This window comes from Lepidochelys kempii, chromosome 6 (genome assembly GCF_965140285.1).
Source record: "Lepidochelys kempii isolate rLepKem1 chromosome 6, rLepKem1.hap1, whole genome shotgun sequence".
Classification (NCBI taxonomy): Eukaryota; Metazoa; Chordata; order Testudines; family Cheloniidae; genus Lepidochelys; species Lepidochelys kempii.
In genome coordinates, this window is record NC_136385.1 from 90,462,719 (window position 1) to 90,483,917 (window position 21,199).

At 41.8% G+C, this 21,199-nt stretch overlaps 1 protein-coding gene across 2 annotated transcripts in view; it reads left to right on the plus strand.

Annotated features, from left to right (window-relative positions):
• The window catches only part of LIN52 (lin-52 DREAM MuvB core complex component), a 60,945-nt gene extending 41,063 nt beyond the window's left edge, over positions 1 to 19,882 (plus strand). The window contains exons 6-7 of one of the 2 annotated variants that reach the window (XR_012159493.1): positions 17,243 to 18,225; positions 19,496 to 19,882. Coding sequence is in view for 1 of the 2 variants with exons in the window: in XM_073349146.1 (XP_073205247.1) it covers positions 17,243 to 17,298 (56 nt within the window). In the remaining variant the exon portion in view is untranslated. Of the gene's footprint in view, positions 1 to 17,242 lie in introns of both variants that reach the window. The other variant, XM_073349146.1, reaches the window with a different exon arrangement.
• Positions 19,883 to 21,199: the final 1,317 nt, after the last annotated feature.

Below are 21,199 nucleotides of genomic sequence, written 5' to 3' on the forward strand. Positions count from 1 at the left end.
AGAAGTCATCTATAACTGGTAGACTCTTCAGGATGATGGTCTTTCCCTCTTCTTGTGTCTGGTTCTGCCCACTAGCTGCGTGCTGCAGGCAGTAGATCATTGTGATGATCTGTGGACCTTCCTACTCAAAGAAGAATTTTTTTAGATAAGATGGATATATTTTCCCATTTTGATGGCCTTGCCAGTAAACCTGTGTACACAGAACTACATGCTGACTCCGGTGTGAAAGTGTTTCCAGGATGGACCATAGCCAGCTCTGGGTTTCACACCAAGACATCAGTGCTCTTCCTGTCAGATTTAATTGAACATGCACCATATGCTATTAATCAGAGAAGTAAAGTTTGTGATTACTAACATGGATTCAAAGCTAGCAGATAATGCAGGAGAGTCGCACTGAATTTTATTGTAGCTGAGTAAGAGCCAACACCCTCCCCCTTACTCCTCATCAAGGATTAAATTGACTCTGCTTGTTTGCTTTTCTGGCCATAGTGGTAGTGCTGGGGAGTAGGTGCTTAGTAAGTAGTTAAACACATACCTTTGGTCTCCACATTAGAGCACAATATGGAGAAGAGATCTGTTGCTGTTGGGAGGTAATAAGAAGCGCAGCTCCCACGAACCATAACTGAAATTGTCCATTTTATCCAGCAGATGGCATTGAAAATGCACCCCCACTACTTTCATCTTACAGCTAAGCAGTTCCTTAACTCCTTCAGGCCACGTTTTTCCTGTTTCTTTGGTGCATGGTTGCAGATCACTTCTTAATGCAGACAGGGATTTTAGAGAGTCCCCACCTAGTGTGGAACATAAAAGCTGGCACCTGTATGGATTAATGAGCAAGGAATTTAACACTGGCTACTGTATCTGACTGGCAAAATCTCTGCTTTGTGGATTTCATTACATTTCTTTAAATGCCATAAATCCTAGATATACCTAGCACTTGGACAGCCCTGTTAGCAAGCCTCTGTTTCCTGACATTACATTGTCTGTCTATTTGCCTGTCTAAGGTATTTCTAAGTTGCTGATCATCTTGGTATTTATGTGCCATGTGGGCAAATAAGCAGTGATCTAGATGCTGAGCTTTCACTAAGTTTGGCACTGAAGGAGAGCATCATTTAAACTTTCTTCCTTGCAAGTGGTCACACAGTGGTGACCAGCTCAGACTTGCTGTTATACTCCCAGAAATTACTGCAACTTTCTCCAGGCAGTAGCAGCTGGTGCATTTGCAGATCCAGTGCATGTGGGTCATATGTGGAAGGGGAGGTGTTAGGTTGTTTAGGATGAATGCCACTTCCTCTAATTAAAGCATAAGGACGGTGATCTAATTCAAATGATAACCAGTCATGGCAACAAAGCTATGAAAAGAAAGGATTCTTATACTTCCCCATTCAGGGAATCCCCAGTTCTGCTGCATTTTCCTGTCCTCTCTATGAAGTCTCCTCTAATTACCTGGAAGTACATTGCTGAATATACAGGGGTAATATAAAAAATGAGCTAATGAAATCATTGAACATAAATAAAAGCTGAAGTATCTTATTGTTCCTGAGCAGCCTGATTCAGGTGAGCCATGGAAAGTGTCCTTAAACTTCTTTCTAAACCCTCACTCCTGCCATGTAGCCTGCAAGAAATAAGTTAAATTTAAATGTAAAAGTATTCTGTATCCCTCCACTAGCTCCCTCTTCTCCTATTGCAACAAACATAAACTACTTGTCTTCATTTTGAGGCCTTTCACGTCCTATTGCCCACTCTCCCTGTCATCTCTCTTCACTATCAAGAGGTTGACTCCTGCCTCCAGTTGACGCATGATGCCAGCCTTCATCGCCCATCTGCTAAATTTTCAAATAGGCACCTTTATGCTTTCTCCTATGCTGCCTCTTGTGTTGGGACTCGCTCCCTGTGAACATCGCCAAACGTACCTCGTTATCCTCCTTCAAAACTCTCCTTTGTTTGATGCCTACAAAAAACTCGACAGTCGTTAGGCCGCTGGTGTGCTGATACTACTTCCTACCGTGCTGACCAGCATTGTCTCATTGTTACCTTGTACTCCCTTGTCAGTCTGTCTGCATCCATCTGTTGTAAGCTCTTTAGGTTAGGGACTGTCTTTTTGTTCTGTGTTCGTACAGTGCTTAGTGTAGTTTGGGCCTGGTCCAACAGGAAGAGGCCTAGACTCTATGGTACTGCAGGTATTGTGTCGGTAGGTGTGCCAGGTAGCTAGCGCACAATATTTAGTTTAAGGCTTTTCTTTAGTAGTAAGATCATAAGTATTTTTCTTGTTTTTTTATTTGGATTTTGTCCAGCCATTAGTCTACCTCTGCCATGGCAGATGGGGCAAGAAATCAGGATTTGGGACTCCTTCTCCTGACAAATGATCTCTGTTGAGTGGTCTTCATGGCGGATGCCTTGGGGACTCAGGTACCTTTGACTGGCCTTCCTGCAATAGCTGAGGGTGCCAGAAGGCTCTTCAGACTCTTTGCCTAAGACCTTGGACTGACTGGGAAAAGATCCCAGTCATTTGTGCTGGAACACTTTCGAGTCTGAACCCAATATTAGCTATTTCATGGTGCTTTTCTTCTGTCAGTCTCAAACATCTTTACAGAGCTTCTGCTGTATATATGCTCAATGGGGAAACTCAGGCATGGAGAAGGGAAGTTACTTACGTAAGGTTACATGGCAGGTCATTGGTGCCCAGTCTACTAGAACACACTGCCTCCGTAGCCACAGAAGTTGTTGCATCCATCAAAATAAGTCTTCAGATTCTTTCCCTCTAATAGAGCAGTCAGATTCTCCAAAAGTTTGTGGTGCTGTTTGTATTTTTCTACTCTCAAGAACTGGGTGTGGTGGTGGATAGCTTAGGGCTTGTCCGCACGGTGCACTATGGAGTATGATTTCTGAAGAGCACTAATGTGTTGTGCACTAATTGGTCCATGTAGACCCTCATGGTGTGCACTAGAGTTCCCTAGTGTGCTTTACCATAGTACTATTTCAAATAGCAATATGTTAAAGCATACTAGGGACCTTTTAGTGTGTGCCAGCATGGTCTACACAGACCATTTAGTGTGCCTTAGAAATCACACCTCCATACTGTGCACTGCTGCACCATGTAGACAAGCCCTTAGTTCAGACAGAGTATCAAGCAACGTCTGAATATGCCCTGCTCTCAGATGGGTCCTTTCAGAGAACTCCTGACACAAGCAAACAACCCAGGTGGAAAGCTGACTGATGAAGGAAGTTAGGTTTCCTGCTCTTCAAAGGAATAAAGGCCAAAACACCCAGGAGCAGCAATACCCAAAGGGTAGCAACATTTTGGCTAAGGTTGAATTGGATGCTCCCATCTGAAGCCCTAATTTCGGTTTTGGTTTTGAGACCATTATATACTTTTGGGACTGAAATATTACATGGTAGATGATAGCACAGTGGGGATTTATTTTTTTAGTTCATATACATCCAGGCTATGATCAAATGCTGCCGTTTCTTCCTACCAGCATATTGAAAAGTGGAACCTTTCTTTCTGTCCCAGCAATTAAAACACCTGTTCGTATCTTCAGTTTCCCATCCTGGTTATTACACTTTTTCCGAAACCTTTCTGATACCCATGTTGCCGCCTCCTGTCAATCACAACAGTTTAGGTGACATTCCGCACCCATCAATACGACCATGTAACTTTCCTCTTTTGAATACCTTAACTGGCTCTTTGCTCATCTTACTCAGTGTAAATGTCTCATCCTTGCCTTTGAATCCCATAAAACTCTGTCTCCATGGAAGGTGCTCACGACTCAGTGATGGGTATGGTATTAAAACCTGAACAGAATAGAATCTAAAGAGATCTTGTCTCTTTATCATGCCTCCTTTTACTTCACTATTATTGCTAATCTTGACCCCATCATAGCATGTCAGGCCCTTATGCTCTCCTCATTCATATCCTTTCTAAAGACTCACTGCTTCTGCAAATCCCACAAACACCCGCATTAAGTGTCCTTCTAATGCCAGCATGATAGATAAAGAGAGGAGGAAAAAGGAATCTAAGGCCTGGTCTACACCTACAACTTAGGTTTACCTAGCTGCATTGCTCAGGGGTGTGGATTTTTCTGAGTGACGTACTCTCTAGCTGACCTAAGCCCCAGTGTAGATACCACTAGTCGACTGAAGAATTCTTCCTTCAGCCTCTCGGGGAGGTGGATTAACTACAGTGACGGAAAACCCCATCTTGTCACTGTAACAAATGTCTACGTTCCAGTGCTACAGCAGCACAACATAGCATCTGTACTGTAGTCGTACCCTAAGTTAGTTCTCTCTTCTGGGCCTCCTGTTGTTTGTTTTATGGATTATTAGGTCTTTGGGGCAGGAACTCTCTTTAATGTTTTGTGTCTCGTACAGCTCTGAGAACACTGTTGGGCCCCTTGCCAGCAAGTAGTAAATAATATAATCTGCTGTCATTATTTAGAGTTATGTATAAAAATGTTTTTTACAAAATTGTTCTGATCTTTATAATGCATTGATAATCAAACAAAGCTGTCAGTTAAACTTCAAATTGACATGGACTTTCTTCCTCAAGGAAGACTCATTTTGATAAGTTTGGCAACATCAGATTTTGAAATAACTGGGATGATATGAGCTGAGTCAGAGAGAAGGTGTCTAGAAAGGGGTGCCACAAGGATCTGTGTAAGGGGTAATCTTATTAAAAAACTTTTATAGCTGGATTGATAGCAACATCTCTATTAACGTTGCCTAATGTTATGCTTGTGGGGTTTTTGCAATTTTGTTTTCTGTTTGGTTTTTTTTGGAGTAAGAAGTTGAAATTTGGCATGAGGAGTGTCCTCAAATCAGACTCCTCTTGAAAAATGTGTCTAGATTTGGCAGTTGTTTGCACAAATGCTGATTTTTTTGTGGCTAACAGAGTTTTCACAATTGGTGAATGCTCTGGCATTGTTCCAGTTCCCACTGCACTGCTTGGCTTTTCATATACCCCCAAACCACGGTGGAGTGTTTCCGAATACCCCCACCACTCTGTAGCTCCCTGCAGGGCACAGGGAGAGTGATGACTCTTCCTCCACTCTACATAAATACCCTCTGGCCTGAAGTAGGCACCAGGCTGGGAGACAGGAGACCGTGATCTGAGTCCCACTCTTCCTCAGATTGACCTTAATTCTGAGCACTTAGCAACCATTTTTATTGGCCTCACAACCGTTCAACAGAAGGAAAGCAAGTATGATTCTCCCCATTTTACAGATAGGATAACTCAGGTTGCTCAAGGTCGCTTCTGGCAGAGTCTTTAGCATTATAACAGGTTTCGGAGTAGCAGCCGGGTTAGTCTGTATTCGCAAAAAGAAAAGGAGGACTTGTGGCACCTTAGCGACTAACCAATTTATTTGAGCATAAGCTTTCGTGAGCTACAGCTCACTTCATTGGATGAGCTGGATAATAACATCCATAGTTACATTAGAATAAAGTATTTTTAGGAGGGATATAAAACCTCATGCTGTAGGGTGTAAACCAACTATTCCCGAGGGCTGAGAGCATCTTTCTGTGTGGGCAGGTTTTTTCATAATTGTTCACTATGGAGCTTCTTTCATCTTTCTCTGAAGCTTCTGATACTAGCTACTGACAGAGACAGGATACCAGACTAGCTGGATCACTGATCTGATCCGGTCTATCAGTTCCTATGTTCCATCATGTTCTTGCTATTGCAAGCATGGCAGATTCTCATTTAATTTGAAATCACATTTGTGTAACGTAGAGTATCACCCTTTTCTAGGGATTGCCTTAGATTCTGTTGATAGGATTTTGTACACAAAATTTTACTTTGTGATATAGGCTGTAAATTTAGCTCAGGTTTTTGAGTAACGTCTCCAGGGAGCACACTATTATTAAACCTTTTCCAGGGTGTCCCCAGTGGCAGCTCCATAGAGCAGGTGGCTTGTATGGCACAAGCACATAGGGAGTCAGGAGCCTGTGTCTTATCAGAGCATATAATCTAAAAATCGTTCAGCCTGTTTTTCTCTCCTGGGGAGAGGACAACTACACTAGACTCTTATGCTAAAAACTAATTATTAACCTGCAGTAAACGTCATTCAACACAAATCCCAGCAGAAAAGGGCTGGGTGAAGGATGTTTCCGGATTGCAGGCCAAGCTGTCATTTCACTTTTCAACAGATAGTCTCTGTGTTGCCTCTGATATTTCTATGCTTAGCTTCTGGTTTACCTGAATAAGAGTGTTCTTAAAGCACAAAAGAAATGTGTACAATTTCATCCCACCCATCCAGAGCAGTGGGGATATGGTCTGCTCTTGTAATTGGTGTGGGCCACACGCTTTCTCCCCTGCCTCTAATTGTTTCTGTTTGTCCCTCTGCCAGAGGTTGTCTGCATACTCAGGCTGACATCATTGCATCGGTTACACACATCATGTTTTTAAGCTTTCCTTTTATGGAAGAGGTGATTTTGATGTCATCATATGTGTCTGGGAGCCAGGGCCCTAGGCATGTATATGTTATGGGTGTGCCTTAATTTGGCTTACTCATGAGTATACCTGAACCCATTTAGGGAGAACCACGCCTAAGGATCCTAGCAAAGCCTGCATGTTTATATTTTGAATATCTACACAATGTGCTGTGAGTGGTGTCTCATTTTGGCATCTCAGGTAGGTGGGTGTTGGCTCATGGGCAGAGCTTGGTAGAGCACAGAACTCCTCACACACATACATATAATTCAAGTCCTGATTTTTGACTCCTCCTAATCTACCTCTTCCTCTCTGTTCATTTGTATCCTTGACTGTATCTCCAACATGGTTCAGATATTATGGGAGCCATGTGAATTCCTTAAATATATGTGTCTATTCCCTGATGTCTAGCACCAACTTGGATGCAGTTTGGCAAAATTGTTTATCTTTCCTCCTCAAACCCCTTTGGAATTGTAACGTTTCCTCAGTCCAGGGAGGTTAATGGTACATGAGCAGAAAGGATCCTGGAGGAGAGGGAGAGTGAGGCTGGCAACTGAGAGACCGTGAGAAGGTTGGGTGGGAAGAAGGTGGAGCTAACAGCCAATCAGCAAAGAGGAAAGAAATCCATAGTTCATAGTAAAGAAGAAAGAGTCTTCCAACATCCGTGATGTCCAGCTAGTTGTAAAGCTGCTGTTCCTCTTCCTCCAGCTGAGATGGTGGGCTGCTGCTCAGGTCCTTGTGCTTCTGCCCTGCTACAGTTCCATAGTTCCTGACTCTTGCTAGGAGGAAGTCCCTGGCCCTAGCCCTGGGATACTGGGTATGAATCAGGTGCTGTTACTTTTACATGTAGAATACTGCTTGGAAAAGACTAATTAGGGCACAGTTCAAATTGCAGTCGCCCAGTTAGGATTTTTTGTACTGTATCAGTGTTTTACGGATTGGGAAAGGGACCTTCTGTTTATTTCCAGTTTAAAGCAAATAGTACAGTTCACTGATAAGAATCCACTCTTCTTTTCCTGAACAGGTCTTTAATCTTTGCTAATTCATTATGGCGTCTGGGATTTACGTTTATCTCCTCCACTGAAAATTGTTGTTCCAACAAGGGTTCTTGAGGATTAGACTGTATGTTAAGGAAAAATCTAACATCTGGATTTTTTTTTAATGGATTAAGAGGTCATTATGTTTATATATATTTATTTTAAAATAATACTTTGCATGTATATACGGTCTGCCTTCTGAGGACTTCATAACATTTTACAGACATTACACCTGTAATGTAAGAAATATTATACAACTGTTAAATTTCAAGTTACAGTTCTGGAAAGTAGGTGAACATACAACTTTGGGCAAATAAGTTTAGAATATTGGCGCATTCCCTTCCTTCACCCAGGCCCCTCTTCTCACTGTCCTTGTCAACGGAATTTAAGTTAAACAATTCAAACCCATCTCACAACTCATCTTTCGTTAGTAAATATAAATGTCAAGCTATTACATATCCTATTCAAAGGGAGTTGTCTCAGCCATTCAGAGGGCAAGGATGTTGTATAGTTCCTGACCCATAACCATAAAGAGTTTTTTCCTTTAATGCATTTCCCTGCACTCTGATTGTGGGTGTCCTGACTTGCATAACCATACAGTTTGTATCCCTCTATTCTGGCTGTCTGACAGCCATTATTAGCCAGTGGGAGTCTAGAGATTTACATAATCACTACACAATATTTTTCAGTTACTGTACTGTGACTATGTAATTCTCTCTACCCTGACAACTCTAATCCCTTTGCTGTCACTGGCTTCTGTGCTCAGAATTATCCAAGGCCTGGCTAGCCTCAGGTTGGACTTTAAAGAGCTGTTACTTTGAGAGAGCCCTTCCTCACCATGAGCCTGTAGAGACCTACTACCCCAAGCAAGCTAGGGGCCGTTTCCAACATTACACGTCAGCTAGGGTAGAACCCCTCTACCCAGTCTCCCATGTGCACACACCAGCTTCCTCCAGGGGACGCTTGCTTACCTCAAGAACCAAAAAGGACCCTTTTCCCATGCAACTACGCTCTCCCTCAGCTCACTACTAGTGGGGACCCACTCAACCATCCCACAGCCAGAGGCCTCAGTACAATCTGTTTGCTCTCACTGCTGTCACCAAAGGTTGTTAGGTAGGGAAGCCACCACCTAGAGGAGCTTCTATGAGGTGCTGGGGCGGGGAAAGCATGGTAGGTCAATTGTTACTGGGCCCAGCGGTTGAGGGTGGATGCATTGGTGGATTTGGGGTGTGTGTGGAAAGATTGATAGGTTTTGTGGGGGACCTGTGGAACAGATGGATATTTTGCACAGGAGGGGTGGGAGTGAAGAGAATACTTTCCTCAGGGAATGTTTTGTCACAGACTGAGGTGGAAAAATGTTGAGAGATCTCCTTGTTAAAATGTTGGAAGCACATCACTGCCCTAGAGGTCAGGGGTGAGGCACATCTGTTGGAGAAAGCCTGTTCATCCTGTATCTAGTCTGAAGATAACTCAGGGAGCTTAGGCCCACTGAGATCAGTCTGGCACTTCTTACAAGCACTTAGAGGAAAAAAATCCTCACCTTTCATGCTGAAATGGGTTTAATATCAGACATATATATTGAGTTTCTGTTTCTTCGTCTTTAAAAACGATTTGAACATCATTTTTCTGTATTTAATTAGCTTCATGATTCAGATCCTTTACTCAAGTCTTGATTTTTTTTTTCTTTTTTTTTGGCATGTGACATTTTTGTGTGTATTTGACCTTGGCTTTACTCCAGAATAAATGTTTTAAGCTGTTGGTTATGTATTTTGTGTCTTCAGTCAGAGGCTAGGGGCAGACATAACCGGCACCGAGAGAAGTGAACTGTATAAACCACAATTAGAATTGTAGAGCACAGGTGTTTGAAGATCTTATACAGTTGCCAAGCTATTTGTTTCTCAAATGAGTGGGGCTTGGGGAGTGTATTTTGGAGAATAAACAGAGCAGGAGGGCTTCCTTTTGGTTGAATTTTTTTTTTTTTTAAATCCTAGTTTAAATTCTTCCGGACTAGATACATTTGATACCTGTATGGAACCACAATAATGAACAATTTAAGTCATCTTCTAGTTTGGCTGGCCACTGAATTTACATCCTGTTTCAATGAGGAATTACCATTTAAGAATAACTGTCTTTAGCAGAGAAGCTTTCCTTTGAATGCAGAGCTGGATTTTACAGTTTAAAAACTGAATGTCGGGCTTTGGAACAAGACCACCTGTAATGATATTAAAACAATATCATCATTAGTGTCAGGATTAAGGGTAAGTGCTACTGTGGATGTCTGAGGATTTCTGTAGGGAGACAGACATCTTAAATCTGTGCTAGTCATATACAAAGTGTTACTGGAATGAAAAAAGTAGTGGTGTGAATAACACCAGCTCACAGCACAAGGCACTTGATGATGTATCTAGAGCCTCAGTGTTCACTGTACTTTGCAATTTAATGCACAGGATTTATATTTTTTCAGTTCTGTATTTCTGTATGCTCCACTGTGTCAGATCTGTATTCCTGGGACGTAAGGTTCCATTAAAAAATAAATAATAATCGTAGGCCCCTGCTCTCCCCCTCGCCCCCCCATACACTCATTTTCTATAATATGGTAATGATATCACCGTAGCAGTAATTACGGGTCATCTTCATTTCTTTCATCTCTGCTGGTTCTGATGGCTTCATTCCTTTGACGAAGAAGATTTGGCTCTGGGTGCTGTGATTATTTTGTTAAGCATTATTCGAATAGACAGGAGTGAGAGAAATTAATCAATCCAAATGCAATTAGCATCATGTTTAACCCAGTGATGGACGTCTCAAGGTGAAACAGCCAGGGGAGTTTCAGACATTATTATTCAATCCAGTGGCTCTTATCTAAATTATAATCAAGAGAGGTTTTTATTGGCTTCACGGAGAGGAGATGTAACTCTTTCCCTGCTCTGAGGGTCAAGGGGATCAGGCCTTCACCCTCATAGGATGCTGACTGCTGCCAGCTCCTGAAGTGGGAGGTGCTGTAGGAGTTTCATCTTACTGTTTAGGTCACTTGAAACAAAATAGCTATACGGTCCTCATGTTTCTGACCTGGAACTAGATCTTAGTGGCTCTGTAGGCCTGGGCTGGGACGTCACTGCCCCTCACTGCAGGTTTATACCTGGTCTGGCATTGGCATCCCAGGGATGTTGTGAAGCTTGATAAATTGTTTGCAGAGTGCTCTAAGATCCAAGAATAAAAGGTGGTATAGGAGTAGAAAATATTGCTCCATCCAGATGCTCCTTCTGGCAGCTGCTCAATCCTCGGTTACCTTCCCTCAAACAATTAATGATTGGGTAGATACTCAGTGTCCAGAGATGATTTCTTAAGCACAAGTTAAACAAAAGCATATTTCAGGTAGTCTTGTCCTCTGTGAAGGAGATGGGGATGGCATCTGCTAACCACTGTTCTTCAGAGATAACTCCTCGAGTTATTTTCTGGTCTGGGTCTGCTGCATGGGTCCATACACATCAGGACACTGAGGTTTTTATCTGGCAGCCATATCAGAGAGAGATTGGGTCAGCAGAGCAGTTAGGGTTCTTTTTGTGAAGTGTTAAGGATGAGATGGAGCAGGCCAAATTTCTAACATCTACCAGGTGTTGATGGGACTGGTGGAATCTGGTCATTCTGCTTATAAGTATGCTTGGTAGGAGAGGAGCTAAGACCACCTGGGAGGTCAGAGGGTACAGGACTCTCCTCTTGCATTGTCAGAGTTTTTGAAGCAGGCTGACTGACCTCTCTTGCCCTGCTAACAGTGTCCCATAGACCTTGGCTGATACAAGCCATTCTGTTGTGACTTTTTAGGGTTAGTGTAGTAATTTAAATCTTCACATAGTTTTGCTATTTTAGTTTGTGTTTTTCTAAATAGGTTGCATCTGAGTTTTCTGTCTGTCTCTCCTGGGGCTGATTATCGTACAAATGCCTCTGTTCTCCTAAGTACTGCCCGTGTAGTGTCCCCCAGATGCACTAATAATGGATCCCATCCAAAAGATTAAGCTTTGCCATTGACTTTCACAAGCTAAGACAAGTAAGAATCTTACCCATTGCTCATGAGTGAGCTCTTCCAGGGCCCCCCGTGTGTTTGTGTCTTCCTGCCCTAATGCTGTCTGCTCAGTCAAAGAGAAGTCATCCCTATTACAACAGACGTTCTTGGCAAATAAGATAAAAATCACCTCCTACTGCTCGAATCTGTCTCTCTCCAAGGTAGGCTTCTCCCAGCCTTGGACAGTTCCCCTGGCCATTCTTTGTATTTATAGTCAAGGGAAAGTACTTTGGTTTTTCATCCCTGTAGTGATATAATAGTTCTACAGTCAAGCACCATGTCTTTTATTAGTTTCCTGGTGTTGGCTGGTAATCTGATCAAAACACAATAATTTAACTGGAAAACTGGCTACAAGAGGGGCACCTGGAAAAAAAAAGACCTTAGGAAATGGGGAATGTTTTAAAAGCAATCAACAGAATACTGTGGGGGAAGATGATATGAAATGAATTAGATCAGGGCAACATGTATGAGAAACCAACCAGCAATGGGATGAGGAAGGAGGGATAATAAATATTTAAATATGTGGCAGAATTAGAATATATGATAGTGTGATGTGATCTGAAGAAAAACTATTATAGAAATAATTCAGAAATATTTAAAAAAAACTTTATTTGGACTTTTTTAAAATCTGTAAGGTCAGGTTCTTTAATTACCAGAAGTCCAACTGTACAGGACTCAGAGGAAGAGGAAAACTACAACAGATACATTTTTAAAACCTTTAAAATTTTTCTAAAATAGCCTTTCTTTACCCTCCCCCACCAAAAAAAAAGTGTGTGTGTGTGGGGGGGGGGATATTCAAAGTCTGATATCTCAGGATCTTTCAGGTCTAAAACCAATTTCTGTGTTCCTCATTGGGAAGGTGAGAAAATGAGTTTCCAACCCTGAAAAGTAGCAAAATATTTGAATTTAGGACTGTTACTGGTCCAGGGCTGAGCCTGTCCTATATTTTAGTCCAGTGTAATTTTGAGAAATGAATTTGGGGAAGAAAGGAGGAAATGTTTCTTTGTCAGGTTGATTGCATTTTTTAATGTCTGCAGTTTGAAGCTGCTCATAGACTTGGAATGCTAGAATAAGTCCCAGAAGAGATGGATTAGTGAGCAGAGGGCAGGTGTAATGGCCAAAGGTTCGTGATAAATGCAATTTGTCACATTATTCTGTTGCATAGATATCCCCAAATGCCTTGTTTATGTGTAATTGTGTGTGTGTATATTTGTGTATGGGTATAATAGAATGTGTGTGGGGGTGTATATATATGTATATCACTTTGGGATCCTTTTGGGTGACAGTTGCTTATATAAGTGTAAGTCACTGTTTTCATTACTGGTTTTAGTGCAGTAATCCTCCATTATTTCCTGGCTATCCAGACCTTATGACACAGTTTGTATTGTGTTGTCATATGCATGAGAAGGCTGTTTATGAGATGTTGGGGACCAATGAGAATGGATCCATCTCCAGCAGAGTGTTCTTTCCTAATTAAATTGTCACTAGAAGGAACATCCGGAGCAGCAGTTTTCATTTTGGATTGGAGGCAAAACATTATGAGTTTTTGTCATTTGATTAAAAAGTTACTTAACCTTTAAATTGCTACAGATGTAAAGATGGCTCTGAGTTTCCAATGTAATCGCCTCAAAGTTAAAATCAGGAAAATCTTTGTGTAATGAAACCCATATGTCATAGTGAAAGGATGCAAAGTGCTGGCAGAGTGGGCTGCTCTAGCAGGAGATTCTGCACCCAATCTTGTTAGCCAGGGCTGCTTTTGGTAATCCCTCATCTCCTCACTTGTAAGAAATCAATCTGTACCACTGAATCTTTTCAGCCAGCAGCCACAAAATTTACTGCAGGAGGCAGTTTGGGGACAGTTGTAGTAGAACAGGAGCACAAGGCAACAAGGCTAAATGCAGGATTGAGGGATTGAAGTTCTAAAGAAGAGATTATATTAAATCTAACTCCACCCTCCGAGCAAGTGGAAATCACAGCTTCCCTTTTCCACCCTGACCTCTCCTGTCCAATACATGCTCTGAGATCCACCTCTTCCAAGGCAGAAAATTTAATTCCCGGGTCAAGGGTCCCCATTATTTACAGCAGTCTGATGCCAGTGCTTTATGCAGTCCGAGGAAATGGAGTCTGTTTAAGCACTCAACTTTTATTGTAACTCAGGCTGATAACATCTTAAAAAGGTGTTTTTCTGTGGTCTTCAATACCACCACCCCCCCCACCATCTAACTGAAGAGATTAATTTGTAACCAGGCTATTGCGATCGTATCCATTGTTGATTTTCTATTGTAGTGATAGATGCACAGCATAGGAAGGGTTGTAAATTGTGACTTGACATGGAGATTCATGTTTCTATTTTATGCTGCACAGACTCTGTGGTGTCTGTTTGCTGGTACAATGAAACCTGCGCTAAAACCCCACCTCCATTAGACAAGTGACTTGTTTAAGCAACCATTTTAAAATATTCCAAAGGCTTCCAGTACATATTTTGTCCAGCCTTTTAATTAAAAGATCCACCACCTCTGTCTACTAGGCAACTGGCTTCTACTGTTCCATTGGGCAGTCGCTTAAGATAGGTTTTACGGTCTTTCTCTTTGACTGCAATCACTTTTAGAACATAGGGGTGGTTTCTTCATTCTCCAGCTTCTACAGCAACCCAAACAACTCCAAGATGCCCACCTGGAAATGCTAGTCCCATCATAAAGAATTTGTTTAACAGGAGCTGGGTGGACGGAGCACTTTTAATATTGGAGACTTTTTTATGGAACACTCGTGTTCAGGAAAGACTCCAAAGCAGATTAAAAAAAGGGACCGAGGAAGGAATAGGCAAGACATTTGAACTCAGAACCCTGTAATCTGGATCTGTCCTGTGTTTACCAGCAATACACTGACCTGTGATTCTTGGGAAGATCAGAGAGTCAGGCAGAGCAGGGAAAACAAGATTGTAAATATTTGTGGAAATTTTCCCTTACCGTTTAGCTGGGATTTGTTTGCATTATGGAGATGTATTTCATGGCAATCTCTATACGTATACAAACATGTGGGGCCTTTCTCTTAGTTTTGTGTCATACCTTTAAAAATAGAGCCCTGCCACAGCCCGAGTGCGGAGAAGAGAAATACAGAATAGCAGAAGGCTGCCTCCTGCTCCTAATGGGATTTTGTAGCAGCATGTGCGAGTTTGTTTCAGAAGTCAGAAATGAACAGATGTTGGTATAAATTACCTCTGTGTCTGATGTCTTGCAAATTAAAAGCGCGGTTGGCATCACTAAACAATTTCACCAGGTTGGGCGGGGGGGAGAGCGGGCGATGATTATTGTAGCAGGTCGGTAAGAATCTTAAGCTACAGCAGAGTAGGATAGCAAGGATAAAGGAATGAAGAATAAAATGAGAGGTCTGTGAATTAATCAGAAATGTTCACATCTCCAATGACAAGTGAACAGGAGGGCACGTGCTCTGGAGCAACCCCCAACCCACAATAATTTCACTCAGAGTACAGAAGGAGTCTATGCTCACTGCTTGATTTATAGGGTGCAACCCTCTTTGGTGGAACGGAATTGTCATACATGCGTATATCTCCTATATGGGTCCGATTTTTAGGAAATCTTGCCACTCTATCAGCTGAGAATGCTGTACTTCGATTTTGTGCTTTCTCCACAATAGCATTTTACAACGCTGCACTGTTGGATAGTGTCAAGCATGGCAGTGTCAGGGAGCTGCTTGCATTGAGGAGTATGTTTCAAACTGAAACCTCTAGAAAACTCACATTTTTATTAATCACATGCTTGGATTGTTTATAACAATATAGTTCCGAACCAAAAAAACCAAACTACCCTCTGCCCTTCTCCAGCTCCTTCCATCCGGGAGCCTCAGAGCACTTTATTGGTATTCATGTCCTGGGAGGCAGACAGATATTTTTATTATTACACTCATTTTGCAGGTGGGAAAATTGAGGAGCAAAAGGAGTAAATGGTTTCCTGGGCTCGCAAAATGAATCAAGGGAAGGGCTAGGAATAGATCCCAGATTTCCTGAATCCCGGTCCAGTTCTTCAGACAAAGGACTGTTCTTCAGTATAATGGGAGGACCCTGTGTATTCTGCGATTCCTCAGTCATGGAACCTGCCATAGAGTTCATCCTTTTTCTTGGAATTGTGGTCCAGAATCCATGTTTACATTTTAAAAAAGAAATTTCTAGCCATCATGATTGAAAACATGAACCAGTGTCACCGATGCAGTAATGTCTGCCTGAGTCTGCAGGCAGCCTGAAACAAAAGCTCTGATAGCTGAGATTTGTCCCATTCATGTCAATGGGGTGTTGACTCTGAAACCTAACCATGCCAATTTAACTGCCAGCATTAGCTATTTCACTGTTGACTGTTTTGGCAGAAACATCCAGCTACTGGATACAGCTTCTTCAGGTAGGGAAGTAGAGATCGGTTGTTTAGGGAATTGAGGATGGCATCTGAGGTCTTTCAATGGTAGTTCATGAGTTCTAATCAGCCAGGTGAGTAGTGACCAAATGTCTTTGCCTGATAATGGGTGTTTAGTAGCTTATGTGAAATGAGTCAGGTTTTAGTTCAGTTCCTGCTGGACAAGTGGTAACGTTACAAAATCCATCCTCACCTCAGGCATTATTTGTCATTTTTGCTGTTCCTCTCGGTAGAAAAGTCAAGAACTATGAATGGACCATATAAAAACTAAAATCCCATCTCCTCCCTTGATGGCGCTGTCCAGGTTTGGCATAGGAAACTTGCACTGCTCCTGTACCTGTTCTGTGAATAAAGGACTCCATGTTCCCTGAGCTGTTAGTCAGGAACCTTTCACCAGCACAAAGCTTACTAAAGCCTTATTTAAAAGAGCTGAGAAGGTGAGGAAACCCCTCTCTCCAGGGTTCGATCACTAATCATGCTGTCTATATTTTGTATTGTGATTGTGGGACAAAGATTGTATTAGGGTGACTCTGCCAGAGCCTGTGGGCTCACAAGTCAGAAATGTTTCATGCAGGAAAGTGGCTGTATAAACTCTGCTGTAATACAGCAACCAGAGATTGATGATGCCAAGAGTGAGGGAGAGACATATAAACCTTGCCTTGCTGTATTTAATATCTAGGAACTGACAATGCAAAGAGAGAAGACCAAAGCTCTATAAACTCTACTTTATTACACCATACATAGATGAACTGCATTGAGGGAATATAAACCCCATTATATTGCAGCATCCAAGGAGTAATACTGCCAAGGGAGAGAGAAAATGCTGTCTAATTTCTGTTTAAGATCATAAGCATCTAGGGACCAGTAATCCTGAAATGGAGAGACAGAGCTCCATGATCTCTGATGGATTTTAGCATCCAGGAACAATTGCCCTGAGACAGAGCGTTGGAGCTCTGGATTACACCATTCAAAGATTGATAGTGCAAAGATAGAGAGAGATCTTGCATGACCATGAGGCTATCCACAATAGGAATAGAAAGTGTAGATTGTATATAATGAGACAGGCCATGGGAATTATTGCTGAGCTTTGAAGTTTCCAGTGTGTGGCCTACGTTTCCAGGCTGTCAGGAATTCAAGGTGTAGTTCAGATTTATCTTTTCATTTAAAAAAATTCTTAGCTATGCGTTAGCACCAGAGCACAGATCTAAATGAATTTCTGTCCTCTAATTAAATATTATAAATGATCCTGCTCTAACCGTTTGTTTTACATTAATCTTTTTCTCTGTTGTGATTTCAGCTAGAGAAATGACTCGAGGGAAGTTCCTGAACATCCTGGAGAAACCCAAGAAGTAGCTGCTGCTACTGGAACTCAGGAAAAAATATCCCTTTCTGGATCATCTCACCCCTCACTGCAGATCCAGCTGAACACTATGATTTCCTAAAGAGAAGGATAAAGCTCTTCGCTCTAGAACTACAGAAGCAAACCTCTCTACTGCTTCCACAGCTCTTCTCCTTACTGACAAGCAGCATTCCAGACACTGTTCACAATGATTGCAAGTAGTTCCATCAGCACTGAGACTTCATCCAACCTTTCCGGCACCCAATTGCCAGGAAAACTCAACCCTAGCATGCTGTGGCAAAGTTATGCAGCAATCTTTTTTTTAACCATTCAAAGCAGTACATCCCCAGTGGTCTCATTCAGTTGCTTTCAGTGCCGGCATCTGTTAAACCAGGGTATTTGTGATGCTGGCCAGTACCTCTGGGTGATGCATTGGCTCTTCCCTGCGTCTCTCTTGCCTTAGGAACAGTGATTCCATGTGTGTAATTTCCATGCTGAACGCACAATTGCAGTGCTGGTTATAAGTAGGGTTCTGGATGAAGACTGACAGTTCTAGGGTTGGTTAGTTCTAGATCTGCACAATCATACCCTGATTACAAGGCAGGTGGACCTTGTTTTGTGTACTAAATTCACATTACTCACACCCTTCAGAGAAGGATGTCCTGCAATCAAGCGAAGTCCTTCAATCCTGTCTATACTATTCTGCTCTTCATTCCACAAATACTTGCATCAGGTGCTATGTGTACAGGGAGCTCCATCTCAATGCTAAACATTTGTATGTTCTCTTGTTTAACCTAGACCGATGGTCCATAGAGAGTGAATGAGAAAAGGTGGCTATCACTGTATCATGAAAGAAAATATCCCTGTGGGAACTTCTGCCAGGACACAAACAGATCTACCTGTCCACTTTGCAAATCCAGCTCCGTGAAAGTCCGGCTGAGGTACTGGAGAAAGATTCAGGGTTGAAGGGCAATAATGTTTTCAATTATAGAGAGCTTCAAGGTGGAGCGACTGTCTTGTTCACACCCCCGTGGGGATAATCTTTATAAACAGCATCTGCATGCTTATACTTGAAAATAGAATTCTGATGTTTTCCCACATTATTAGAAAACAGCAGCCCCAGAACTTGCTTCACCTGCAAACGTGGAATGTGCACCCCACTCTTTAAGGGGTGAATTGTACTGTAAGCTAGTATCCTCCTGTACAGATTGGGTCTCATTCATCTGGTACTGGAGTACCTTTTAGTGCCTTGAGGCCCATCTGGTACTGGAGTACCTTTTAGCGCCTTTCCTCTTTCAACATGCTGCTGTGTATCAGTCTTGTGATTTTCAGATTTTATTTTTCTCTATAAGGTTGACACAGCTCTTATTTGACTCTGTTTCCTTTTGCCCGTTAAAATTACGTATTCCAGCGTTAACAAACTGGTCGTTCCTCAGAGCTAAAAAATAGCATTAAAGTGTTGGTCCAAGAGCAGTTTTCTCTCTTTGTTTAAACAGTTTCATACACATATTAGCATGTGTGCCCTTTAAATTCAGTCATTCCCCAATCTGCAGTTGGCTGTGAGGTGTGAATTGAATCGGGGCTGTACTTGTACAACATCATTTTAATGGACTGTCCTTGAAGTATTCAATTCTTCTGTCTTCGGGTGGACTCTGTTTTTAGGCCCTGTTGTGCATTAGTGAGGAGCAGATCTCTGCTCGGAGCAGACTTCTGAATTTTTACTAAAATTTTTAAAGCCTCTCCATCTTTAGTCTGTGGGTGCCTCCATTTTGTCAACCAGAACTAGGCTAAATTGGGAAAGCTCCTCTTCACTAAGCATGCACAATTAAGACCTTGTTCTGCAAAGACTTACTCAAGTGCTTAACTTTGGACATGTGAGCAGTCTGATTGAACTCAATGGGACTGTACTTGTACGCTTGTCTTTGGAAAATTGAGGCTTAACAAAGCAGCTGCATCTCTTGAAAGGAAGGGCAATAGGATAGTAGGATATGCAGAGAAGCTGAGAGTGGAGAGTCAGAGACAGGGAAGGGACTTCCTTAGTTGCTGGTCAGAATGGACATAGATGTAGCTTTGAAAGTATTAATTTAAATTATTTGTTTGTTGGGAAATATTAACATGTGTATGTCTAGTTTGGATGTGTTCTGTATATATAGAATGTGTGGCCCAAAAGTGACTGTTCTGAATTTTTGTCCTTTGTTGCATGTTATGGAGGTCTACCACTCCAACGCATGAGGTGTTTGGGAAGCTGAGAAGTATAGAGGGAGACCCTGGAAATCTGCCACGAATCTGCATGCCTATTTTATGATCTGGCTGGTAAAATATCTCAAACTTCAAGTAGTTGGTACCATAACATGTAAAAAATCCTTTCTTTTACCCTCACCTTGTGCAGCAGTGCTTATCCTCTAGCTATGGGGCAGCATGTTATATATGCTTTATATTCAAGATATTTATTGGTTGTGTATTTGTCATGTATAGAGATGAGTCAGTGATGGGTTTTTTTAATTGGTAGTATTTTCATGTATTTTTGTGTGTTAGCCAGAAGATTGTAATCTGTCTGTTGTTGCTCTGTTTTCTTATAATAAACAAGTGCAAAGCTTACGGAATGGTGTAAGTTTTCTTGAAACGGCCCTGTGAAATGTGGAAGCTGTGACCAATCACCTTGGAAATGTTCCTTAGCAACAGGTTCTCCACCATTAAAGTTTAATAGTAAGGCACTTTTCTGCATCCCAGTATATCAGTTTGTGACCAGCAGGCGTTACCTCCTCATTGGTAAATAAGTGGCAACAGCCAAAAAGAACTACGAATTTTTAGCAGCCTTCACAAGCTCCATTTCTTTCTGCTGAGATGTTCTTCCCAATTATGGGACGGTTACAGAGCAGCAGCAAATGTTTGCAACTGTGTGTGTGTGTGTGAGTGTGAGATTTTTATTTTATAATGAAAAAAACAAAAAACAGTGAAGAAAAGGAAGAATAAAGGAAGAATTAGGAACGAAGGAAAAACCAAAACTTGATTGCATTTCATTACATTATCCCAGGGTCGTCATTACTTGATAGAGCATTGTCATGTGCCTTACCTTCCCCCGTACATTCAAATGTTAGTCTAAAATCCACAGAAATAAAGCTAATAAGTCTTCACAAATGTACTGTGCCTTTTAAATGCCAATGTTTTATTCATCCCATTCTATTCGTCCTCTAGCCCTAGAATCATTCAACTTTCAACACGGAAGCATCAGGTGCTGTGCTATTTGTGCAGCTGAAAGAAATACTTGTTCCTGAGAATCCATGGGCGCCTATGAATTAGCTAAAAGAATAGAAAGAGCCAGAGTTAATGGGAGAGAGGAATTAAATTATACCCAGAGCATGTGCCACTTCAAAGCGTATAATTTTGGAACAGTCCCACAACATACATGTATATAGCTCCTAGATTCCACCTCTCATTGCCAGTATTTTCCTATATTACTACTTCATTCATGAGGGTCAGGGACTGTATGTTTATACCTGATTAATTAGATTAAGAAATTTCCTAATCTGCATCAATGTTTTAACCACCTCTTCTCAAAATGGGAGTATAATTTTAATATAGGTATCTGCTCCAAGAAGGAGTTCGGTAGCTGTCATATGTTAGGCCTGTATAATAAATATATTAGTTTGGTCAAAATGTCTCAATATTGGATCATTCATTGGTTCTCTTCTGTCTGGAAAGGACAGCATTTCAGCAAGAAGTTCAGTGGACATCCTCAGCAAACGGTACAGTGCCCAACACAGTTGGTCCCTCAAAAACTCCACAGTCATAATCTTCTCGAGATGGGGCTGTTCACAAATTGCCACAAATCGAGGGGGGAAGTCTTCAATTTTGATCTAGAAGCAAGAGGCCCTCACTTCAGTGAACAATGCATTCCTTCACTCGTGGGAGGAG